The 27644-nt window shown below is 39.3% G+C and overlaps 1 protein-coding gene across 1 annotated transcript in view; it reads right to left on the bottom strand.

Moving 5' to 3' along the window:
- Positions 1–389: 389 nt before the first annotated feature.
- Positions 390–27644, bottom strand: part of riok1 (RIO kinase 1 (yeast)) — a 60616-nt gene continuing 33361 nt past the window's right edge. The window contains exons 11-17 of the mRNA XM_073051109.1: positions 20141–20244; positions 16583–16689; positions 11529–11594; positions 8137–8253; positions 6349–6402; positions 5645–5794; positions 390–4877 (exon numbers count right to left, since the gene is read on the bottom strand). Coding sequence (XP_072907210.1) covers positions 4764–4877; positions 5645–5794; positions 6349–6402; positions 8137–8253; positions 11529–11594; positions 16583–16689; positions 20141–20244 — 712 coding nt within the window. The 3' untranslated portion in view covers positions 390–4763. The remainder of the gene's footprint in view (positions 4878–5644; positions 5795–6348; positions 6403–8136; positions 8254–11528; positions 11595–16582; positions 16690–20140; positions 20245–27644) is intronic.

Consider the following 27644-nt stretch of genomic DNA (forward strand, 5'->3'; position numbering starts at 1 on the left):
AAGGGGGTTAGTTGGATCAGAAGGAGAAGAGGAGGTAGGAAGGAGAGCGGTCACTAGAAGTTGCAGAATTTGATATTCATTCTTGATCTTACAAGTGATTGTCTAAGCCCTGCCCCAATTAAAGGACTTCCTTGGTTTTGTTGGAATTATTGCCTCTGCGTTAGAAAACTGTTGGTTCTGCGCCACTTTGAGGGCCTCAGCACACAGTCAAGACAGTGGATTAGATTGAATGTTAAGGACACTTTCTTTGAATGAGGTGTTAAAATGTGGTCCAATTTACCCTCAAAAGAGGGCATAAAAACTTGGTGCAATTATTAGAACAAAGAGATGGAGCCTCCCTGGATCCTTAACCAACATTTGGCCTACAACCAATATCTTTTGAAGAACTGTTTTTTGATCAGTTATCTCATTTATTTGTAAGAACTCATTGTGTGTAGATTGGCTGCTCAAGTTCCCTACATGGGCAATACACATTGCAAGACATGAGTTATCTAAAAAGCATTTGGAAAACACGCTGAAGGCATTAATGACATCAGTTCAACATTGTTTTATGTTAATATACAAAATATTCAAAGAACATTTATTACCAACGAATGTTTAAATTATAAAACCTTGATATCTATTTGCTTAACAGACAGTTGCAAAGCAAGAAACCCAAAAGAATCATGTGAACAAAAGAAGCCAGCAATAACAACAGCATTCCAAACCAAATTGAGTCCTTAGATCCAAATCCCCGGAGCAGCTCCGGGTAGGTCCAAAGCCCCAGTATTCAGTTCAGCATATTATTGGGGAAAGTTGCTGCAAAGTTCGCATACACAAAGCACAGCAGCCGGGGGCAGTCTCACAGCCGTAGTGTTGCAGAGAGAGGAGCCCACAGACTATCTGGGCTGGCATTTAAATATATGAGAGCTTATCCAAAGAATTTAAATAACAGAATACTTTGATTTTGGGGAAAGAGCAAACTTATTTGAACCAAATTGGAAAAAGTGATAGCTAAGTATAACGATACCATGCTGCATTTTCATTGAGCAAATTAGGGGAACTTAACGTCTGAATGTGAAATTAAACATAAGAGAGGGAGGATCTTCAAGTTACTGAAGAGAATGAAATGGGTTAATCCATCAAAAACAAACAGGGGTCCTTTTCTAAAAATTGTAAAGTGTAAAAGTTGTATCAAACCCATATAGAATTTTGGTTCAATCATTCTTGGAGTAAAGGCCTATTTACATCGCACCTTTAATAGACTTTGAATAACTCAAAGCTTTTATGGACAATGGAGTACTTTGGAAGTATAGTTGATACTGTAATCCACAAAATAATGTACAATTGAGAAATAGAAAGAATTAACATAGACCAGTACAGCAAAGCATAGGGTCTGGTCCTTCAGCTCACGTTTGTGCTGACCAGGATGCCAATTTAAACCACACATTTGCCTGCCCATGGTACTCCCTATCAATATTCAAAAATTATTTTGTATTCTGCATTTTGTACTCCTGTGAGGGTAAATGTGACATTTTAAAACCTCACCCCGATGCCCCAAAGACAGTACTTTTGGCATTCAGTCGATATGCTGCTTTCATTGTCAAAGCAACACTCAATCCAGGCAAGTGGAGAGTATTTCATTTAAGTCCTGACTTGTGTCCTGCAGATGGTGAAAAACTTTCGGGCTGTCATGAGACTGCTGCAGTATTTATGTAGCCATATCAATTGATCACCAGTGAACCCCTCAGGTCATTGATGGTGAAGTACTGGGCAATGGTAATGAAGTGCCAAAGGTAGGTTGAAGTTAAATATGTTCTTCTGCATTCAGTGTGGTAGTGGGGCCTTGTCCTGAAATGAAAGGTTGCAGTTTGATATATTTCAGCCTTATAGACTGGAGTCTTCCAGATCGTATGCGTGGAATAGTAATATAGAGCTTTTGGAGAATGTGCAAAGAAGATTCACTATTACATTGCTAAAATTGAAAAGTTATATAGTACTAATGAAATGATTTTGGCTCTTTTCCCTCAAAAAGTCTGAGGGGTGACCAGAAAGGATTTGATAGGGCAGACATAGAGAATGTTTCTATGTACACTATAAGAGACCAGAGGAGGACTTAAAACAAGATAGCTAGTAGTAAGTCTAACAGGTACCTTGGGTCATTTTGCAAAAGGAACTCATATAATTCTGTTTCTCTATTGTAATTGCTATGCGTGATGGATCAGCCTTACTTATAATGGCTTTAAACATCTTCAAGGTTTGAACAACTATTTTTGAGATACGGTATGCAGATCAAATATATTCTGAAAAACGAATGCCTGGAACTAACTTTATGGTAATATTGTTCTACACGGTTGCCATAGCAACCACCATTACAAAAGCAACCAATAGCAGTTGCCTTCACAAAGAGTTAGAAAACACAAAGAGTGAGTCATTAAACTAATTTAACAAGTTTAAAAGATTATCAGTAAAAACCAGTAAAAAAGTTTATACTATCTGAAGGCTAGATTACATCATTGTCCCTCATTCTTTTTTATTTAGTACTTCAGCCAGAAATTTAAAGGATGAGTAAGAGTTGAAAATAATCTCATATTTAAACAACAGAATGATTATAGTTACTTTACACAAGTATGGCTTACTGTTGAAATAAAGCTTGAATGCATTTTCAGTGACAAATAACTTCTCTATATACTGCATATAAAATGCAAGAGAACCTATTCAACCTGTAGAATCAGGTTTATTATTACTGACATACGAGGGGTGATTGATAGGTTTGTGGCCTAAGGTAGGACATAGTCAACATAGTCCCCTCCTACATTTACACACTTAGTCCAGCAGTCGTGGAGCATACGGATCCCTTCTTTGTATAAGTCGGCATCTTGGACTTCCAGAAAGTGGTTCACAGCAGGGGTGATTGATAAGTTCGTGGCCTAGGGTAGACGCAGAAAGTTATACAGCTCTCATTACATGCACATGCAGTTCAACTCTGAGTGATTATGCAGAAAGTTTGAAGTTAATAACTTTTGTGGTATTTCTGTTTCAGATAAATGAAAATTGTAAGTAAGCACCATCTGAGAAAATGGACATCAGCCTTTGTGCAGTCATCCGCTACCTCGATCTCAAGGGCTTATCACCTAAGGAGGTCCACGAGGACATGGTGGCAACATGAGGGGAGGGTGAAAAATAAATGTGCTAGGTTTTCTAAAATTGACTCCTTTTACCTTAGGCCATGAACTCATCAATCACCCCTCGTATGTTGTGAAATTTGACTTCTAGCAGCAGTACAGTGAAAGATACAAACTACTCCAAGTTATAGAGAGAAATGTAGTGCAAATGAGGAATAACAAGATCGTGTTTATGGACTAATGAAATCTGATGGCTGACGAGCTGTTCCTAAAATGTTGAGTGTCTCTTTGGACTCCTCATCTCCTCCCCAATGGGAATATTGAGAAGAGGGTATGCCTCAGATTGTAACTGTCCTTAATGATGGATGCCATGTTCTTGAGCACCAACTTTTGAAGATGTCCTTGATGGTGGGGAGGCTTGTGCCTGTGATGGAGCGAGCAGACTCTACAGCCCTCTGCAGCCTCTTTAGATCCTGTGCATCATCAGTTAGAATGCCTTCCATTGTAGAAATTTGTAGGAGTCCAAATAAAGGCTGGAGTCCCTTCTTTGTGATTGCATCACTGTGTTTGGCCCAAGGTGGCTCTTCCATGATGTTGAAACCAAGGAATCTTAAGCTGCTCATCCTTTCCACTGCTAATCCTTTAATTAGGTCAGGTGTACATTCTCCTGGCTTATCCTCCCTGAAGTCTATCATCATTTTAGAATTCAAGTAAGAATCACTTGCATGCCTTTATGGAGCAGAGTTGATGGGCTGAATGGCCTAATTCTGCTCCCATGTCTTATGGTCTATACAAGATTCTTCAGAAACGTTGAAGATCTATACATAATTGAACACACACTCTGCAGTATGTTCCCTACTCTCACTAAGGTAGGTGATGCCAGTGGTTAGGAAAGACTTACTTTGGTAACATCATATTAGAATTAGATTATTCTAAAGCAAATGTAATATCGGCTAATAACTCTTAACTACTTTGTTGCAATATCATAACGTAAGACAATTACAATTCTGATCTAAGCTGTCTGAAACATGGTGTTCAATTTGTGCTGTGGTTTAGAAAGTTCTGTCAATTTGAATCTACCAAATCCTGATGAACTGATTAGACTAATAGCTGTAATGCTTCTACAATAATGCACCTAATGTTTCCTAAATTCAGTTTTGTTTTTCTTTAAGTTATTCTATATTTGAATATGTTTCTAAAACACTGAAGTCACAGATTTCTTACTAATTTCTTACCGGTGGCTTCAGTAACGTTTCCAAAATTTGAATTCCTTTAATCTACATGACAGGATGTGGTACATATTCACTAAAGTCTTGAATAATATTTAATAAATCTTTCATTCATGTTAAGATTATTTATTATTTTACACTGGGAAAATAATTTATGCAGCAGCGTTCATAATTAGTAAAGATAACTTTCGGATAACAACAGAACACCCATCTTTACTTATTTACACGAGGACTGAAGTGATAGAAAGAGACTAGGACTTGAAAGAAGAAACAGAAGTGATCTGAGAAATAATAGGCACTGGAACATGGAAGTTTCAGACCTCATTGGACAGATGAACCAAGTTAGAAAATGGAACTCTTCATTTTGTAAACTTGTGACCACCGCCAATCAACATATGCCAGTTGATGTAAAACAAAGTCATTCAAACTTTTAAGCTCTCCCTTTCTTCATTTTAGCAACCTTTTCTTTTCTTTTTTTGACATGTTTAGGCACTTTGTTTTTCCGTTTTTCTCGCTGGGCTTCTTTAACTAATCTTTTCCTATCCTGTGGAAAAAAGAAACAGCATTGTTCAGAAACATGAAATGCATCAATGACTCTATATTAACTTCTCATTATCCTACAGTTTGTTAATTTTGCATCAACTCACATTTGTATTAACTCACTGGTGCAATTAATGTAACTTACAACTACACCAATGGAAGCAATAAATGCATGAATTTAAGTTCACTGCTAAATGATATAATGCTCATCACTGCTCCAAGTACATTTTTCTTTTAATCAGGTTAAATTTTTGAGCGGCATTGTTTAGTGGTGATCGATTATTCCGAAATCAAGAAGATTGGTCTCTGGTTACAGCTAAAGGGAAGTAATCAGATCCATCAGTCGGTATGATGCAACCTCATTTCAGCCAGCTGTCCCTAGTAACTGACCCATCACCACCCCCTCCCAATCTAGTATAATACCACCAGTTTTGGACGAAAGCAGTATTTTGGCAGAATCCACTTTACATTTCTATCAAAAGTTACTATATATCTCCTTGTATATAACTGTATTATATACCTCCTTCAGTACCTAGTCTCTCTCCATTCATCCTAGCACTAAGACCCTGTTTCTATATGTGCTTGAAGTCCACCTGTGCTTGTGTAGTATTAACAATAAATAACCGTTCAAGGTTTCCAATTACTACATTGCACCATTCTGTACGGGTACCATGACCATATCATAATACAGGCTGTCAGGAAAACCAAAAATCTAAGTTCCCACTCAGGTTGCTAAGAAGTAAGGGAATATTGTTGGCTACATAAGCTCACCTTTTTGTTAGTTTCATCTTCCTCGATATGCTTTTTTGAAGGAGTCTTTTCTTCTTCTTCTTCTTCAGGATTGAGCTCTGATTTAGAGTCATCATCATCAGAATTAGATTGTTCATCACTTTCTTCTGAACTCTCGAGAAGAGCAGGTACCTGAAACAACAAATTAAAATGAAATCCAAGCTTTGGATTAAGACAATCTACCATCCAAAGTTAACGCAATAACTTAAAAAGTGTAAATCACTAATCACCAACAAATTCAATAGAATGTGTTGAAGTACTACTCAAATACCGAAACAAAATGGGAAACATGACATCTTAAGTCCATCACTCCTTGTTTGCTCTCAATTCACCCATTCAGTACATTTCTTAGATATCATATCTCTGGCTGAATCCTGTTACCAATGTAGTCTTCCAAGAAAGTAGACAAAACCCCTCCTCAAGGCATTCGTTTCATCTCCCTTTTTCCTCAAACTGCATTTTTTTTTAAAAAGAAACATACTATTAAAACCCTACAGCAAAATGAAGTTTGCCCACATCAATTCTGACAATCTTATTTAAATCTTGAAAATGTACTTGGTAAGAACACACAAAATGGCCACTTTTCTCAAACTTCCTTTGCAATTCAGACAAGATTCTGGGTACCCCAGAGACCAGGAATTAAAGAATCCTTACATCCAAACTCATTTGTCAAAAACAAATCTTACCTGTTGTACACCTGTCAAGTCCTTCTTCATTCCTGTTACTGTCTGGTACAGAATCTAAGCAAAATCATAAATCATAGTGTCCTAAAGTAAATTGTTTTAAAACAAATGTAAAACACATGCTGTTTGAAGGCATATTTACAAAAACTGGAATTAATCACACTGAACATACTTCTACCTGTGGTATTTTCTAAAAATATTAAGAATCTCAATAGATCCACTTAACATCTGAAAGAGATTAATTGATTTTATAATATGCACAATTGGTTCTTTTTTTCTTCAGTAGTCCCCCGGGTCAAGGATAATCTGTTTCCAGCTCATTTTTGTCAGCTCTAAGGTGCTGTTCATCTGTCATCTGGTTGAGATATGTGGGGTGTGCAAGTAGTTGGGTTGTGTACTCTTTTAACTCATTGCAAGTAACCTCTCAATCTGACATGAGAGGCCCCATCAGGCCTGAGATCGCACCTCCCCCTCCCCCCACGGGAGTCCGCATTGGACCGGAAGTTGGAAAGCCACGTCTCGGCAGTTGAAGGCTCCACGGAAGGACTGAGTTTGAGCTGCCATGTCCGGGTGGGCCATCTGTTAACTTTTTGTGCGAGGGAGGATTAGGGCGGTGGGGGGGGGGAGGCACGAATCTCAGAGTTGTATTCTGCGTAATACTCTAATAATAAAATGAACCTTTGAACCTGAGCTGCCATGGTGGAAACAACAGCTTCTCAGGGTCTTCCCAACTGCTGCTTCCCCGCTTTGAGTAGTAAGGGCAAGGAATTAGTATTGGTCTGGAGGGTGTACATTTTTATCCCCCCACATAGATGTTAAGAAATTAATTTCTTTGTGCTCATGTCAAACTCTTTCTGTGACAGTGCTTGTATTGAGAGTCTGGTGTAGTAGATGTAGCTTGCTCACCACAGCTGGTAAAGCATGATCAGAGTGTCGATGATGGGGATAACAGCCTGGGAGAAGGAAATGACATTACTCTTGCCCATTTTAACATGGATTTGTTGGCTATCGTGGATCACAATGGTGAAGTCTCCAGTGCTACGAGGTGTCTACTACAGGCTATCCATGTCTCTGAAATAAACAGAGGACAACATCAGTGCTGCTTAGTAGGCAATGAGCCAAGCACTTATATATATATATTCAGCTCACAAAGTATGGAAAATATCCACGCTGAAAGATTTTGTCATGGATTTTGATTTTTGAGGAGCTGTGATTTGTGGCAGGAGCAGGTGATCTAGGTTGTCCGCATGTTTAATATATATATACACACACACACACACATATATATATATACATACATACACACATATATACACATATACATACACACACACATATATATATACATATATACACACACACACACACACACACTGTTGGTTCAGTGAAATCTGCAAAAATCTTCAATGTAAAACAGCCAGGGGTTCCTCACAGAAACTTGGGCACTTCTGCCTTTACCTGCAGAGATGCAGATACTAGACTGTTGGATATATGCAGTAATAGTTGTGAATTTGGATTGCTGTCATTCTTTCATCAAAATTCAGACCAGTGTATTGACATTCACAGTTAAGCAGTTTCAGCGCTTTAGCTGAACTATAAACTTTAACTTAAGAAATAGCTACTTTGGAGGAGAAATTATATATAAAAAAAAAATTGGGTGGATTTCCACAAATACCCAAGGATGAAACCTAATGCCTTTCTGTGGATTCATTATTTTAATAAGCAGTAAATATCTTCATATAAAACATACTTCCTTTTTTTCTAAAGCTTATCACAAGCACAACCACTTACATTGTCATGCTGTTTATGTAAGATATTCTCCTCCTTGGACTTGGTCATAATGTCAACATCTCGTTCATAATGTTTCACTTCATTCAGCGTCCTGGGAATGTAGGCCTTTTTAAACACCTACACAGAAAGCAATATATATAAAACCAACTTAATCATGTGTTTAAAGGTATAGAACCAACTAGGGTAAAGGATGATTAAATTAATAATCTGTTTCTTGCCTTCAAAGTTAATACAGGTCAACCTTCTATAATCCGGCACCTCTGGGACCTGAGCAGTGCCGGATTAGTGAAAATGTCGAATTACAGAGGGATCACAGTAAGCAATAGCTACCCGTCTCATCGTACCTTTAAAATATCATGTAAATCAGTACAAGTTAGATAATAATGAAACAGAAATATTAAATAAGTAGCAAGTGAAATTTTAATAAAGTAATATACTGTACAGGGACAGATAAAATAAAGGGTACAGGTAAATGTACAGGAATTGACTTATACAGAACAGTTGAGCACTTCTGCTTCTAAAGTGAGACGTCTAATATACCTTCAAGCAAAGTTACATGTCTGCAAGTGTGGGGTTGTCAGGATCATCAACATCTTCAACTTGAAAAATGAGTGAAGCATCAGGAACTGGTGCTGAAACTGGTCAACAGTTTCTTCAAAAACTGTTGATGATGGTGGAAGCACATCTGGGTGTACAGCAGAAGTCAGAGAAAGGAGGTCTTCTATATGCCACATTTCATACAACTGCCAGACGGTCAGGGATTCGGCACTGGGCTCTTCCCTCTTCACTCGCAATTACTGAGGGAATCCTCGTTAGTTTCTTTTCCTCCGCTTAGTAATATGCTTAAATTCAGCAGGTGGCCACGTCTGATCTGAGGTCGTCGGTAGAAGAGAACGGAGCGCCGGCTGGGCGACGCCAGAGGGCAGTGCGAGACTGCTGGCAGGCGGACGAGAAGGCAGACCGACTCAATGCATGCCAGCTCCCCCACTGCTGGCGGGTGAGACGGGCAGGTGCCGGGCAGCCACGCCTCACCCAAATGATATTAATAAATGCAGGAAAACAAGCAGGAATCGCCTGTCTGTGCTTACAAGAGCACGCCAACACGTGAACAACAGATCTAGCACAACCAAAACAATGTGCAGCAGATTGGTATGGTGGCCCGGGGAATTTGAAATTACAGTTGCACGGAAAATTTGAAATCAGTGCTGGGTTATCGAAGGAACGGATTACAGGTAGTTGGATTAGTGAAGGTCAACCTGTACTTCTATCTTTCCCAATCTACTATATTTTTTTAATTGCTAGGAAGAACATTTAATGGACAATATAAATGAAAATACAAAATAGCAATATTTCTATATTGCATATTTTTATCACTTTGTATACAATATAAAATATGCAATAATTGTTTCTCACTGTTTAACTTTAAACAATACATGCACAGTAACAGCACGGATGCAAAACTGCACCCTCATTTCCGAGTCAGAAGTTTGCAGGATCAATACCCAGTCAAGAACTTGAAGAACCATTGAACCACAGGAATGCTGTGAAATGAAATTTAAGTGAGATGTTGTATCGATGCACCCGTTAATTCAAATGTTCCCTCACCCAATGAGGAATGGCAAGGAGTTACCCATGCATTTTGTTTAACATTCTTCCCAAGTAACCTCATCAGAAGCAACTAGAAGTTTGATGGGGTCTCAGCCTGAAACATCAAGCGTTCATTCTCCTCCATAGAGGCTGAGTTCCTACACCACTGTGTTGTTCAAGATTTTCAGCACCTGCAGAATCTCTAGTGTTTAGAAATTTGATGAGATTTTTGTATGAACTTCATGTGCAAGCTGGTCCAGAAACAAGTTCAGGGTATGTTCTAGCAAAGGTTACAAAATCAATGAAGAACAAATTATACAAAAAATTCAAACAATGAAAATATGCTCTTTAAAATGACATGCTAGCAATACCTATAAGCAAGGCAAGGATGATAAATGGATGGAACCTGGCACACCAAATTATACATGTAGCAGAACTTTGGCTGCGATGAAATCCGTGAAGAATGATGAAAAGAGAATGAGTTGTGGCAGGAGAGCACTGCAGTGCTGGAAACTAGAGGCAGTAAATGCTTGCCTCTGGATTGGAAAAGATCTACATGATTTTACACTGGTGGATACTCAGGGTATCTACATCAGACAGCATTTGGCGATAGTAACTCAACTAGTGAATAGTCTGATTTAGCCGATGTGTAACCTGGGAGTAGGATTATGTTAACAGCACTATTGCAGTGTCTGACAAGGCCAGAAGACAAAGACTTTGGTCTTCCTAAAGATCATCTGGTGAAAACTGTGGAAAATCCTCATGCTGGACCAGCAATGTGATGGGGAGGTCACCAGGAAGTAGAAATGGGTAACTTTACAGTACATATGAAAGCTGATCCTATGACTACAGTATTGTCTCCATGGAACAGCATGTAGGAGGGATTGACCATGCAGTTGAATGTCATTATTTCAACAGAAACTCCTCAATTTAACGTTGGGCCTACTGGACCAGAATGCAGCTGCTCTACAGCTCAGTAAATTGAACTGGCCCCTCAGAATGGTGACATGAATTTGTGTAAACTACGAATGCCTTCCTTTTGATTGGTACTGGAGAAGGAGTGGCCTATTGCTGTATGGCTCGCTGTGCCAGGCTGGCAATCCTCTCTCCCTCGTGTGGTGTCTCTCTCTTTCGATAAATATTGGTGATATCATAGGATGATATCATGGTTCTGTGTTTATGGATTGGACTACATCATTTATGGACTGTGGACCTTTTCCAGACTCAAGTTTTTTTTTGATTTGTGGTTTTTTAATCGCCTGTTCCTTGACCATTTTGCTGTATGAGGAAAAGGAGTTTGGAGGTTGATGTTCTGTTAGCTTTTTTTGTTCAGGAAGGAGTTTTTTTGGGGGGGGGGGTGATGTTCCTGTTCCCTTTTATGCGGGTGGGAGTGGGGCTTATGGGGGTTGATGATTGGGATGCTGCTCTTTTTTGTGTGTTGAGAGGGAGTGGGTTTGATGTTTTCTCTGAATGACTTTCACGTTCTTTGTTTTGTGGCTAGCTGGAGAAGACAAATTTCATAGTTGTATATGGATACGTCTTGATAATAAACAAACCTTTGAAATGCCATTATAGCTTCATAGAGCAGTTGAGTATAATGACAATAGTGATCAACACAAGTTAACCTACACCCCTATTTTAATGTAATTAGCCCACTCAGGCAGTAACACTGAACAGTGTACTAATACATAAAGTGCAGAGCAAGGTAGATAAATGTGTTCTAGGCAAAACTGCACCAGAAATACATTCAAAGATCTGTAGAAGGTGAAAATATAGACAATCGATATCCCACAGAAGATACACACCTCTTCGTCTACTTTATCCTGGTTAGATCTTTCTTCCTCTGTTCTATTTGCAGCTAATTCCATTGCCTAAAAACATAGGTGAAACACTTGGTAATGTTAGACACACAACAAACTAGGAATTTCTTTTATTGCTCATTCATTTATTAAATATTCCAAGAATAGAATTATAATTTTGTAGCACTTTGTTCAGTAAAACTATTCAAAACTGAGAAAAGTTTGCATCTAAAAAGCTCAATACTCTCAATCATATTTGGAAAAATATACAAATATTAACAAATAACTTAAAGACTTTGGAAAATAAACAGCCTGGTGAAATACATGGGGTTCCCAACCTGGGGTCCACGGACCTCTATGGTATTGGTCCGTAGCATAAAAAAGGTTGGGAATTCCTGCCCTAGAGCATGTTGCATGAAATTTACTGTTGCGAAGAATGAGCATTTTTAATGGCAATACCAACAGCTTAAACTAAATCACACAATTTTAAAGAGGTTGAGGAAAATGGAGGCCAGAGGATTCATAAAATGATTAAGTCGACACTGCCATTAAAATGCATGCGCTTTGAGTAACAGAGTAGAAAACCAAATTTCCTATCCCAAAATTCTTTATGTCATTCTTGCTTCATTTCTTGAATTGTACATTTTATAAGACCACTAAGAATTTTGAAGTGTCAATGAAATTTTACTAGAATGACAAGAAGTTTCAGATATTTACAAATAGTGAGCAAAGTTAACCCATAACAGGGCTGTTCAGAATGATTGGAAGTTTTGATAGAGTAGTTTGGGGAATCTATTCCAATTGGCAGAACAGTCAATAAACAGAGGAGACATGGAAAATAATGAATTATTTTTGTCTTAATAGCTCAACCTTCAAAATGCAAACAATTAGACCAGAGATTGCTGGAAAGAGCAGGTCAGTTAGCATGTGCAGAAAGGGAAACAGAGTTAACACTTCAGATCAAAGATCTTTCATCAGAACTGGAAAAGTGAAGTAACAGCTCAGGAAGGGTATAGAATGGATAAAGCAAAGGGTGCACTTCTGTTATAGAGAAGTAGAGCTGCCAAGGTGTTTCCAAAGTTTACAGAGCCAACTGGTTGATAGATTAAAGAGAACAGTTAGAGAAAGAGAAAATAAACAGAAGTTCATGTAATAGCTGCAAAGCTGTTTGGAGTCCCAAATCAAAAGGAAATGCCAAGCAGATAGGCAGAGTGTGTAAAGTGAGATAACTGATTTAATAGTACAGATGGTTATCTTTTATAGCAGAACTGCTTAATTCTGATACAAAAGGAGAAAGTGATTTACCTATTGAATTTGAATAGGTAATGCCTAGACTACAATGACTACAATGCCTAGATGGAAGAGGATGTGGTGTTTCTCAAGAGTAGATTGAGCCTTATCGACACAGGAGGCAGAGTAGGTTGGAAAATTAACATGACAGACAGCTGTTTTTTTCTGGTGGTCAGAATGCAGGTGCTTCACTGAGCACTAACCAAACTGCATTTGAGGAACTTAACTTGCCACAATAGCAACGATGCTATTTAAAAATCTAACTATAGTCATGATTTCACAATCTTTCCAGATCCTTTTATACACAATATCTACTGGAATATTCCCCTTTCTCTTTAGCTTATAGAATGAGGGCATTTTGGCTATCAAAACAAAGCATAACTTGACTTTATATTTTTACCTAGATCTATCACTTTGGAAAAAGGTAGCAATGTCCAAAATCAGATTCTCCTCGTTTGCCACTTGTACATTTTAGAGCAGTGCCAACACTATATGTACAGTTGCAAGAAAAGATTTGTGAATCCGTTGTAATTACCTTGTTTTCTGCATTAATTACTCATAAAATGTGGTCCTATCTTCATCCAAGTCATAATAATAGACAGATACAATCTGCCTAAACTAATAACACACACAAATAATTGTACTTTTCATGTCTTCATTGAACACATTGTTTAATCATTCACAGTCCAGGATGGAAAAAGAATGTGAATCCCTGTATTTAATAACTGGTAGAACCTCCTTTAGCAGCAATAACCTCCACCAAATGTTTCTTGTAGCTGTTGATCAAACTTGAACAATGGTGAGGAGGAATTTTAGACCATTCCTCCACACAAAACTGTTTTGGTTCATCAATATTTCTGGATTACCTTGCATGACCAGCCCTCTTCTGGTCAATCGAGTTAAAATCTGGACTCTGACTTGACCATTCCAAAAGATGAATTTTCTTCTTCTTAAGCCATTCTGTTGTTGTTTCACTTGTGTTTCAGATCATTGTCTTGTTGCATCATCCAACTTCTATTAAGCTTCAGGTGATGGACCGCTATCCTGACATTCTCCTGTAAAGTGTCTTGATACAATTTTGAATTCACTGTTCCCTCAATGGTTGTAAGCTGCCCAGGCCCTGAGGCAGCAAAGCAGCCCCAAACCATGATGCTCCTTCCACCATGCTTCACAGTTGGGATGAAGTTTTGGTGTTGGTGTGCAGTGCCCTTTTTCATCCAAACACTGTGGTCGGTGTGCATTTCTGTCAAGAAGTTCAACTCTCCACAGAACATTATTCCAGAAACATTTGTTACGAATGTGCCACAACTCTGAGGGGCCGAAGGGTAGAAAGTCGCCCCCTCCTTTTTGAGAATCGCAAGATCGCTATTAATTCGGGTCTGGACCCAGGAAATGAGAGAGAGACACGCAGAATCCTCAAGGTTTGGAATGTGTCTTGGCCTCAGCGAAACAAAAACCCCTGATAACGGCTATTGTCTCTTGGAGACGGAATTGTGTATTGAGTACTGTACTATTCATTGAAACCCCTCAGGGGACCACCAGAGTGGGCTGGTTGAGGGATTGCATCATCCCAAACTGATTGACATCTGAGACCCCGTGAGTAAGGATAAAAGAGGGTCTGGGGAACAACCCCTTTAGACGCACCAGGAGAAACGCTAGAAATCCCGTGACAGACGGTGTTCGTCCTTCCCTTGCCTGGGTTAGCGGCCTCACCACGGAAGAATGGCTTTAGCTAAAGGAGAAGCCACAAGTGAACGGCCACACCAACGGGACTCCCGACGGATCAAAATCATAAAAAGGAAAGCCAGCAAGTTTCTAAGAATCTCTCTCTCAACTCCAACCAAGGCTGCAGCCTGCATGAACTGAGTGACTTTTATATTTCCATCGGACAATACATTTATCCCCTAGACAACAATAGAGCTTATTTCTTATTGATTATTATTATACCCGCACTTTTAGATTTAGTATTGACGACGTACATTATCTGTATATTTGCATTGATATTATTTTTGTGTATTTTTACTAATAAATACTGTTAAAATAGTACCATCAGACTTCAATGGACGTTCTATCTTTGCTGGTAAGTGATCCAGTTACGGGGTTCGTAACACATTATAGAACATCCAAGTAGTCTTTTGCAAACTTGAGAAGTGCAGCAATATTTTTTTTTGGAGAGCAGTGGTTTCCTCCATGATGTCCTTCCACGAACACCATTCTTGTTCAGTGTTTTTCTTATAGCGGGCACATGAACAGAAACTTTATCAGGTTCTAGACATTTCTGCAGGTCTTTTGCCATTACCCTTGGGTTCCTTTTCACCTCCTTCAGCAATGCACCTTGTGCTCTCAGTGTGATCTTTGCAGGGCGCCCACTCCTAGGGACAGTAGTAACAGTACTGAATTTCTTCTATTTGTACACAATTTCCCTTACTGTGGAGTGATGAACAGTCAGGACCTTAGAAATGCTTTTGTATCCTTTTCCAGCTTTATGGATCTCTACAATTCTTCGAAGGTCGGTCCTTTGAAAGTTGTTTTAATTGAGGCATGGTGCACATAAACAGATCTTTTTTGAGAAGAACAAGCTCTGTCAGTAACCTGATTGTGGCAGGCCACCTCTACAATCCACACCTCCAATCTCATCTCATTGATTGGAACACCCGACTCCAAATACCTTTTGTGGAAGGCATTATCCCAGAGGTTCACATACTTACTTGAGCCTAGACTATGATTGTTTAAATGGTGTATTCAGTATTGATAAGAAGTACAATTGTTTGTGTTATTAGTTTAGGCAGATTGTGTTTGTCTATTATTGTGACTTAGATGAAGATTAGACTACATTTTGAGCAATTAATGCAGAAAACTAGGTAATTGCAAAGAGTTAACAAACTTTTTCTTGCAATGAAGATCTATCTTCAGCAGTATTAAACTCCAAATAAAAACCATCTGGAAGCTTGTTGGAAATTAAGATTTATATTTTAAATTAAGCCTTTAAAACACAAAAGAATGTAATACGAGTTACGTTCTAGTGTAATCTTCGGGTACAGTAAACTGGGGATTATTGCAACCAGATTCAAGTTCTTGAACCAACTGGTACAAACTGAATCATTACAGCACTTAAGTCACTTTGCATTAACATGGATTTTTTCTGTTATAATTGTAGAATCGCTTGAAAAATTGAGTATAATGTTTATGCTTTCTTTTGAATGCTGCCTTCTTTCTGTGCTACATGCCTATGATACTGCTGCAAATTTTACACTGTACTTGTGCAGACATGTATTTGCACATAACAACAAATTCAAATTTGACTTTGATATTAAGCCACAGTTTTAACAGTCATTCAGGTTTATATTTATATTTTTTTCTAAAGTTATAATGTAACAGCAAAATACAATGATTCAGAAAGTAGTATTGCCTCAAGTATAAGGGCTTATTTGCAGTAGAGTCTAAGACTGCTAGTTGCTACAGCTCCACCAGAAGTGTGCAACTGTAATTACACTATGACATACTTCATATGAGAAAATATCAAGCATAAGCAATATTTTAACAATTTTGTAGCATATGATGGAATCCTCCTGGTCAAGTAATGTCATTTACTTCTTATGGTGAATGAAACAATTGTCAATGCATATGGAGCAAACATATATATTAACCGTAAAACATCAGAGAAAGGGGATATAAACTAAACTTGCTGCTAGGACACTACTGATTAAAGCCAAATATCAGAAACTTGATATGCCTTCTGCTACTTGGAGAAAAATATAATTTTGTTTTACCTTTTGAAGGTAGGCATCAAGGTTATCTTCTGCAATGGAAGGATCTGTGACAAATTCAAAAAGCTCCCGCACAGTCATAACGGCGACATTGTGTTTACGGAAAAATTCTACCACAAAGAATAAAGAATGAAGTTTATCATATTTTAAAAAATATAAATACAGCTTGAGATTATGTATGTCTCCTAAAACTCTAGCAGATTTCTATAGAGGCACCATGGAGAGAATTCTCACTGGTTGCTTCACTGTCTAGTAGGGAGATGCCAATCCACGGCATTATTAAAAGTGCAGAGGGTTATAAACTCAGCCAGCGTCATCATGGGCACAAGACTCCCCAACATCAAGGGCATCTTCAAAAGGTGATACTTTATGAAGGCAGCAGCCATCATGAAAGACCCTCACCATCCACGACATGCCCTCTTCTAAAAGGAGGTGGTACAGCTGACGATGCACACTCAATGTTTTAGGAACAGCTTCTTTCCCTCCACCATCAGATTTCCAAATGGTCCATGATCCCTGAACACTACCTCACTAGTATGCTCTCTTTGTTGCATTATTTATTTTAAAAACTTTTTTGTTGTAACCTACAGTAAACTTTACATATTGCACTGTATTGCTGCTGCAAAACAATGACTTTTATGACATATGTCAATGATAAACCTGATTCTGATTCAGATTCTGAAAGAATTCCCTGATGATCTGAATAATAATAATGGGAATCCTGCAAATGTTTTAAAAACTTTGTTAACTGTTTAATCAAGAATATAAATCCTCAATAATCTATAAACTTAGACGATTTGTATAAAATTGCATGTGTTCATTCCTTCAAATTTGATAAGCAATGCCCACTGTGTATCAAGTGAAGAAACTCATCCATAATACTAATAATACATCAAACTATTTGACTAAAAAAAACACCAAGGAGTCAAAATTAAGCTAGGTATGCACTGAATACATATAGAATGTTACATTTTTTTAATTATTCAAAATTTAAACTAAAATAATGTATGCACAATTACATTCTAGAAAAAAACCCAATAAAAATAGCTATAATGAAACAGGATCTATTGCTTTCCTGGCAGATATGTCGAATATACTCTTCTCGCGCTTCCAGTCGGGTACAGGTATCGATTGTAACAGACGTTTCGATGACAAACTCTCCCATCTTCTTCAGTGATGATACCCAGGTATGTCTAGACTGGTGGTATTTATACCCTCATAGTCCAGCCTCCTCACTGGTTACTCCTCATAAAATCAGTTTTCCACTCTCCCACTTTGTTTACAATCAAATCCAGTTCTTACTTAGAGAGAGAACTTTGTCTTTGTTAAAATTCTTTTCCTCTAGTTTTATTTCAAAGACATCCTTTACCAGGAGGCCCCAAAGCCATTAGTGTGGACAGTAGTTTCGTGCCATCAAAGTCAATCCTGTAGTCATTGCAAGTGCAGTGTTCTGCTACTGCCGATTTCTCTGGATACACCTCCTGTGCCCCTTGATGTGGGTTTCCACTGTGCATCCTGTCGGGCCGATATATACTGTTTTGCATTCACAGGGAGCTCCACTTGTCTGAAGAAATCTGGACTGCCAGTAAACACACGTAAGACACTTTCACCTCAAGCGTCAATTCCACCAAGACCTTACGAGCTCTCTAAGATACACAAGGAGGGTTCTCCCCTGAGGCTATCGTCAACTTACTACCTCACTAAGCATTTAACGACCGTGCTGTCTCCCTTTGTTAGGGGCTGTGGGCATCACATCACAATTATGACCCACTTCATTAAAACAACAACTAACATTCAGCTGAATCCAGAGGACGTAATGGTCAGTTTCAACATGGTGTCCCTGTTGAGGTTTGACAAGGGTACCATTGACCTTTCTGAACATCCCTTACATTGACATACTTTCTCTATAAAGAAAACTACCTCAGATACGTCGATGACACCTTCATAGTGTGGCCTCTTGGACTCCCAACTCGCCAATAGTTTTACTACTATCTAAATAGTATACATCTAAACATTGAATTTACAATGGAGATGGAGAAGAATGGTTGCCTCCTGGTGCTGGACATTCGAATGCGAAGCAAACCAGATAGTAGCCTCGGACAGGGCTTTTATCAGAAACCGACTCACATGGACTTCTACCTCACAATAACAGCCACCATCACGCCTCCCAATGTAGAGCAGTTCTTTCTACTTTGATTAACCAGACGAGAACTATTTCAGACCTAAGGAGTCTCCTTGAGGAAATAAGACGATTACACACAACCTTCTTACAGAATGGCTACAAGGTGAAGGAAATCAATCGGCCCCTTAAAAGGCTGACAGAAAAACCTGAAAACCTAACAAGGAGGAACCTGTCACTACCACTGGTCTTCCCTATATTTCCATGGTTTCTGGAAGGATACCCAGGATCTGGAAGAAATACCGGATTAATACCATCCACAAATTGTAAGGAAGCTCAAGTCATTGCTTATGTGGGTCAAAGACGACCTGGAACTCAGGTCATCTGCTGTTTACAGGATTCCCTGTGAATGCAGAGCACTGCATTATCACCCAGATGGGACGCATGGTGGAAACCCGCATCAAGGAGCACAGCAGGTGCTGCCGTTTGGGTTACTCGGAGAAATCGGCGGTACAGAACATAGCACTGCATTTGCAATGGCCATAGCATTGATTCTGATGGCACAAAACTACTGTGCCACGCCATTGCCTTTTGGGATCACCTAGTAAAGGAAGCATTTGAAGTAAAACTAGAAGAAAAGAATTTTAACAAAGACGAAGGTCTCGCTCTAAGAAAGAACTGAAATTTGATTGTAAACAAGGTGGGAGAGCAAGAAACCTAATTGAATAAGGGCTAACCAATCAGGAGGGACAGACTATGGAGGTATAAATATCACCAGTCTAGACATACCCATGCATCATCCCTGAAGAAGATGGCAGAGTCTGTCATTGAAATGTCGGTTATAATTGATACCTACACCCGGCTGGAAGCCTGAGAACAGTTTATTCGTAATAATGAAACAATTAGACAAGCCATGCATTCTAAAATGACATCCCAAATATGAGTGAATAAAAAAAAATCTACTTTAATGGAAGAGCATTAGCTTAAAGTAACAATTATCTTGACCAAATCTCATTCCAAAATCTGAAAATAATCTTGTGATAAGATTTCCCATAAACCATTGACAACTATGAAATTAGGAATTATAATACATAATATTTTCTATGTTATGGAAACTATTAGATGGCAGATCAACAGTTTAGGTCTCCAGCATTGTCTCAGGTATCAACTTAGTTCATATTTTCAGCATATGAGGGCACTCTCGCCTTACTGTGAAAACTCTAGAACAGGAGTTCCCAACCTGGGATCCATGGAATGGTAGGAATCCATCGCATTAAAAAGGTTGGGAACCCCCTGCTCAAACAGATTTACTTAACATCTCTATGAATATTCAGTGCTTAACATTAAATATTATAGATTTATTACATAACAATTGATCATAGTCTCCAACAAATCAAAGGAAAAATCTAAGCATAACAAGATTAGTTGTGGTTTTGACCTACCATTAACATTGAGACAGTCTTTTCGGAGAAACTCCAAAGCACATGGATGATCATGTTCTACTGATTGGGATACATCAATTATATAAATACCCCCATTATGGTACCTGCATAATGACATTAAGGAAAAAAATGAACAACACACACACACCCATTCAGTGACCACTTCAATAGTATGCTTGCTCGTTAATGCAGATATCTAATCAGACAATCATGTGGTAGCAATTCAATACATAAAAGCATGCACAGTCAAACGATTCAAGTTGTTGTTCAGACCAAACCTCGAATGGGAAAGACATGTGATCTAAGTGACTATGACCGTGGAATGATTGTTGGTGCCAGATGGGGAAGTTTCAGCATTGCAGAAACTGCTGATCCCCTGGGATTCTAAAGTTTACAGAGAATGGTGAGAAAACGAAAAAAAATCCAGCAAGTGGCAACTCTGTGGGTGAAAATACTTTGTTAATAAAGAAGGTCAAAGGAGACTGGCCAGACTGACCGCAAGGTGGCAGTAAACCAAACATTACAATAATGGTGTGGAGAAGAGTGTCTCTGAAAGCACAACACATCATGAACCTTAAAGAGGATGGGCTGCAGCAGCAAAAGACCACACTGGGTTCCACTCATGTGGCTATTAAGTACAATCCTCTACCTAAAAATAGTAAGGGGGGGGAGGGAGTGTGTGTCTGAGTGTGCATGCGTGTGTAATACATATTTATCTCTATTTCTTCTTTAAATTTGCATATCTGTATATAAAATTACATCTCCTAATTGCTCGATTAATAATGTAGGATATATTAATCATTCCTGTCAGATTTGCATGCAGATCCAGTTTCCTTATTGTAAAAGTGTACTAAAGTACACATGAAAATTAACACAAAATCAAATATCATATCAGAAATGAGCTACTGTAATTTCACGAAAAACAGGCTGAATTACTTAAAGATAAGGTTCAGGGGTATCTGATGGAGATCTTTAAAATTGCAGTTGAAAACCAGGGGCCATAATTAAGATAGAAATAAATCCTATTTTCAGAAGGTTTTATCAGCCAGAGAATGGTGAGAACATTGCAGAGTGAAACAAACAGCAACGATGCATGAAAAGGAAGCTAAATTAAAAAAAACCAAAGTTACATAAACAGAGCAATAAAGGAACAATGCTATAAGCTGAGAAGACAATGTTAAACAGACAGTAAGAATAGAATTGGGCAGAGACAACTTGGATTAACGAAAAACATCTGACAAATCTGTTGGAAAATTTTTCAGCTTGTAACTAGCAGAATAGATAAAAATGAATCAGTTAATACGATGAGTCTGGACTTTCAAAAGGCTTTCAAGACAGTGCTGGACAGAAAATTATTAAACAAACAAACAAGGGCAATATGCTGGCATGGAGAAAACAGTGGGAATAAATGGCTCAGTTTTGGGCGGACAGGCTGTGACCACTGGGATGCACAGGCAGTTTACAATCTCATCAATGATTTTGATAATACATCCATGTTTCCTGATAATGCAATGCTGAGCACAAGGGACAATATTTGTCCACTGGAATATCAGTGTGGTCATCTATGCACGGAGCTGAAAAAGATGGGGGAACATCTTAAATAGAATTTTTGCATCTGTATTTACTTGGAAATGAACAGTCTATAGAACTGAGCCAAACAGTAATGAAATCATGGATTGCATATGGATTACAAAAGAAGGGCGTTTGCTATCTTGAAGCAAATTAGGGTGGACCACGTCCTCAGGGAGTGGCAAGGTATCCCCTCAGACCTTGTAGGAGGCTAGTTCAGAAATTTCAGTGGCCCTAGAAGAGGTATTTAAAATGTCCATTTCCTCAGACAAAGTGCCAGAGAACTAAAGGATAGCTAATGCTATTCTGTTGTTCAAAAACGGCTCTAAGAATAAACCGGCAAAGGCTAGTGAGCATGACATAAATTAATGGAAAGTATTCTAAGGTACGGGATACATAAGTATTTGGATAAACAGGGCCTGGCTAAGAATAGTTTGCATGTGAAGTTGTATCTAACCAATATTAGAGGTTTCAGGGAGTTTAGCAAGGCTGTTGATAAAGTCCCACAGAGCAGGCAGATCAGCAAGGTTCAGTTGCTTGGCGTTCAACATGAGGTAGTAAACTGGATTCAACATTGCTTTGTGGGAGACGCCAGAGTGGCAGTATATGGTTGCCTCTCTGCCTGGAGGCATGGAAGAACTAGTGGTGTGCTGAGGAACTGGTGCTGAGTCCGTTGCTGTTTGTCACCTATGTCTTCTTCTTAGATGATAACATGATAAACTATATTAGCAAATTTGCGGATAACATCAAGACTGGGGACAACAGAATCAGAATCAGGTTTATTATCACTGGCATGTGACATGAAATGTGTTAACTTAGCAGCAGTAGTTCAATGCAATACATAATCTAGCAGGGAAAGAAAAAAATAATAAATTAAATAAAACATAATAATAAACAAGTAAATCAATTACATATATTGAATAGATTAAAAATGTGCAAAAACAGAAATACTGTATATTAAAAAAAAGTGAGGTAATATCCAAAGCTTCAAAGTCCATTCAAGAATTGGATGGCAGAAGGGAAGAAGCTGTTCCTGAATCGCTGAGTGTGTGCCTACAGGCTTCTGTATCTCCTACCTGATGGTAACAGTGAGAAAAAGGCATGCCCCGGGTGCTGGAGGTCTTTACTAATGGGCAACAAAGGCCATCAAAGCTTGCAGCGGGATCTGGACTACCTACAAAATGGGAGATGTAATTTATGCCGACAAGTATGAGGTGTTGCACTTTGGGAGGACAAGTCAGGGTGGAACCTACATAGTGAACAGTGGGGCATTGAAGACAGTGGTAGAACAGAAGGATCCGGAAATGCAGATCTACAATTCCTGGAAAATGCCATCACAGGTAGACAGGGTCAAAGAGAAAATTTCTGGCACATTGGCTTTCATAAATTAAAGTACCAAGTATAGAAGCTGAGATGCTGTTAAACATATACAAGACATTGGTGAAGCCAAATATGGTGCAATTCTGGTCACCAAGGTATCATCAAGATTGAAAGAATATAGAGAAAATTTACATGGATGTTGCAGGACTTGAGGACCGGAGTTATAGGGAAAGGTTGAATAGGTTAGGACTTTATTCCCTGAAGTGTAGAAAATGAGGGGAGATTTGGTAGAGGTATACAAAATTATGAGGAATAAATGAAAACATGCTTTTCCACTAAGGTTGGATGAGTTAGGGATAAAAGATGAAATATTTACAGAGAATTTGAGGAAGAACTTCTTCACTCAAAGGGTGGTGAGAGTGTGAAATGAGCTGCCAGCAGAACTGTTAGGTTTGGGTTCTACTGCAACATTTAAGAGATGTTTGGATAAGGACATGGATGGTGGTGGAATGAAGGGCTGTGATCCAGTTGTAGGCCAACAGGACTTGCCAGAATAAGCTTGGCAAGGACTACATGTGCCAAAAGGCCTACTTCTGTGTTGTCGTGCTCTATCATTCAATGACACTAATTGTAAACTGTAAGGACGCTATGTGGAAGCTTCAGTGGATAGAAACAGGTTAAGATGATGGGTGAAGGCACGGAACATGAGATACAATTGGAAAAATGTGATATCTCTGCCTTGCTAGAGACAAAGTTTTGTTTTTAAAGTTCAAAGTACATTTATTATCAAAGTATCTATAAATTAGACAGCCTTGAGATTTGTCTGCTTACAGGCAGCAACAAAGCAAGAAACCACAAATAATTCATTTAAAAAATATCAACAAACACTTGATGCGCAGAGAGAAAAAAAACATATCATGTAAACAATAAAAGCAAGCAGCAGCATTCAGAACGGAAGTGAGTCCCTAGACACGAGGCCTGGAGCAGCTACAGCAGGCCACATCCTCGGTTCATCACGCAATGGAACAAACCATTGCGAAGTTCCCAGCCCAGAGCAGTCTCACAGTCTCAGCAAAAGTCAAGGAGCAGTGAGCAGAAAATGTTGAGAGACTGAAAAGTATTGATGTTCAAAGAGAGCTACGTACCCTTTGTAGCTAAATCACTAATGTATGTAGGTTCAATAAGCAATTAGAAAAGCTGTCTTTATTACAACACATCTGGCAACAATAACATAAATCCAAGGTGATGTCTGGTATACTGAGTACAGGCCCAACCTCCCTTCCCAAGGAAGAATACACTTGAGGGTTCACCAGATTGGTTCGATGGATGGTGTGTTTGCAATGAGGCAATGCTTCCTTCAAATGCATGGTTGATAAAGGGCGTGACAGGTTAGATGAGTCAAGTTTCTTCCTGCTAGCGTATCTGGAACTAAGGTCACAATCTCACAATACAGGTCTGCCATGCAAGGCAGACAAGGCACATTTCTTCACCCAGAGGGGAGGAATTCTCCACCTGCAATTGAGTGTTTTAAATATTCAGGGAATCAGGGAGAGAAAGCAATTGTAAAAGTGGTGTTGAGATAAATGATCGGTCCCAATTGCAATGATGGAGAAAGTTCAATGAGTCAAATGGCTGATTTCTGTTTCTATTTCTTAATGCTGTCTCTTGTAGAACAACACAGAGCTGTTGAGCTAAACAGCATGTTAGTGTAATGTCAAATGTATGTGATTATGTTTCATCCCAGTCCAGTTCATACACTGTTACACACAGAACTACAGAATATGGAAAACATAAGGTAGGAAATAAATTTACAAAGTTGACAGTTCAATGTCAATTTCTATACCCTTGGATATATCCATGCCCACCATTCCTGTTTCATATGATCGACTATTTCCAGGCTCCCTATTTCTTGACTTTACATAACTTAATACTAATGACCGTGTGCAATCACCAGTCACATCTATCTGTCCTCCTCCAAGATCTTTTTAAAAAAAATCCCTATTAAACATTTTTGTCAAACATCCTAATATTGCAGCATCTCTTTACTTGCCTATGTCAACCTTTTGAGTTGTGGCTGGCTATGCTTTCCCACAAAGACATTGCATAAGCACAAAAATGCTTTCAGTTACTGTTCAGAAATATTTAAAAATATACAATGTTTAAGTTTATAGTTAATATGTAATATTTACATTACAAGCTGATGTTGGTCATTTCAAAATAAGTGAACCACATGACAGAAATTTGCATTTTAAGTGTGATGAACTGAGACTGAGACCATGGGCCAGCTCTGGCTTCTCTGGGCCTTGTGCCTACAGAGTTAACTCTGTTCTGAATGCTGTTGCTTGCTTTTCCTGCTTGCTCAATGTGTGTTTTTTGTTCTCTCTCTGCACATTCGGTGTTTGTTGGTCTTTTTTTAATGGGTTCTTTGGGGTCCCCACCTGTCCTTTATTCTTCTCTCGCTATCCTCTCTCACATTCTGGATCCCCGCCCCCTGCAAATTTAGTTTAAACCCCCCCCCAAGAAGCACTAGCAAACTTCCCTGCAAGAATGTTAGTACCGCTCCAGTTCAGGTGTAAACTGTCCCTTCGGAACAGATCCCACCTTCCCTGGAACAAAGCCCAATTATCTACAAACCTGAAGCCCTCCCTCCTGCACCATCCTCTCAGCCATGTATTAATCTTTATAATTTTTCTGTTCCTTGCCTCACTCGCACGTGGCACAGGTAGCGATCCTGAGATTGTTACCCTGGAGGTCCTGCTCTTCAGCTTTGCACCTAACTCCCTGAACTCCCTATGCAGGACCCCCTCACTCATCCTACCCACGTCATTGGTCCCTACATGGACCACAACATCTGGATTCTTGCCCTCCCTCTCGAGAATAACCTGCACCCGATCTGAGATGTCTCGGACCCCGGCACCAGGGAAGAAACATACCATCCGAGACTCCCGATCTTCCCCACAAAATCTCCTATCCGCCCCCCCTGACTACAGAATCCCCTATCAATACCGCTCTCTTCTCTTCCCTCTTCCCCTTCCTAGTCGAGGGTCCAACCTCAGAGAAGCCCAGAGAAGGAAGGATTCAAAGGGGGGAAAGGAGCCACAGTGGTTGACAAAGGAAGTCAGAGATTGCATAGCATTAAAAAAAAGTATGACAGAGCTAAGGTGAGTGGGAGGACGGATGATTGGGAAGTTTTTAAGGAACAACAGAACTTAACTAAAAAGACAATATGGGGAGAAAAAATGAGGTACAAACGCAAGCTAGCCAGGAATATAAAGGAAGATAGCAAAAGCTTTTTTAGGTATGTGAAGAGAAAGAAGATAGTTAGGAACAATGTTGGGCCCCTGAAGAATGAATTGGGTGAAATTGTTATGGGAAACAGAGAAATGGCAGAAGAATTTAATGAGTACTTTAGATCTATTTTCACTAAGGAAGACACAAGCAATCTCCCAGATGTATGGATGGGCCAAGGACATAGGGTAACAGAGGAAATGAAACAGATTGACATTAGGAAGGAAACGGTGATGAGAAGACTGATGGGACGGAAGGCTGACAAATCCCCAGGTCCGGATGGTCTGCATCCTAGGGTACTACAGGAGGTGGCCCTGGAAATTGCGGATGCATTGATGATCATTTTCCAATGTTCCTTAGATTCAGGATCAGTTCCTGAGGATTGGAGAATGGCTAATGTTATCCCACTTTTTAAGAAAGGAGGGAGGGAGAAAACAGAACTATCGACCTGTCAGCCTGATATCGGTGGTGGGAAAGATGCCAGAGTCCATTATTAAGGATGAAATAGTGGCATATCTAGATAGCCGTGATAGGATTGGGCCAAGCCAGCATGGATTTACCAAGGGTAAATCATGCTTGACTAATCTATTGGAGTTTTTCGAGGATGTAACCAGGAAGTTAGACGGGGGAGATCCAGTGGATGTAGTGTACCTCGATTTTCAGAAGGCATTTAATAAGGTCCCACATAGGAGATTGGTGGGTAAAATCAAAACTCAGGGCATCGGGGGGAAGACATTGACATGGATAGAAAACTGGTTGGCAGATAGAAAGCAAAGGGTAGCGGTGAATGGGTGTTTCTCCGAATGGCAGGTGGTGACTAGTGGGGTGCCACAGGGCTCGGTATTGGGACCACAGCTGTTTACAATTTACGTCAACGATTTGGATGAAAGCATTGAAAATAACATCGGCAAATTTGCTGATGATACTAAGCTGGATGGCAGAGTGACATGTGATGAGGATGTTAGGAGGATTCAGGGTGACTTGGATAGGCTGGGTGAGTGGGCAGATACTTGGCAGATGGCGTTTAATGTGAATAAGTGTGAGGTTTTCCACTTTGGGAGTAAGAACAGGAAGGCAGATTATTATCTGAATGGTGTAGAGTTAGGTAAGGGAGAAATACAAAGAGATCTAGGAGTCCTTGTTCATCAGTCACTGAAGGTGAATGAGCAAGTGCAGCAGGCAGTGAAGAAGGCTAATGGAATGTTGGCCTTTATTACAAAGGGAATTGAGTACAAGAGCAAGGAAATCCTCTTGCATTTGTACAGAGCCCTGGTGAGACCACACCTGGAGTATTGTGTACAGTTTTGGTCTCCAGGGTTAAGGAAGG

Source organism: Hemitrygon akajei, chromosome 1 (genome assembly GCF_048418815.1).
Source record: "Hemitrygon akajei chromosome 1, sHemAka1.3, whole genome shotgun sequence".
Classification (NCBI taxonomy): domain Eukaryota; kingdom Metazoa; phylum Chordata; class Chondrichthyes; order Myliobatiformes; family Dasyatidae; genus Hemitrygon; species Hemitrygon akajei.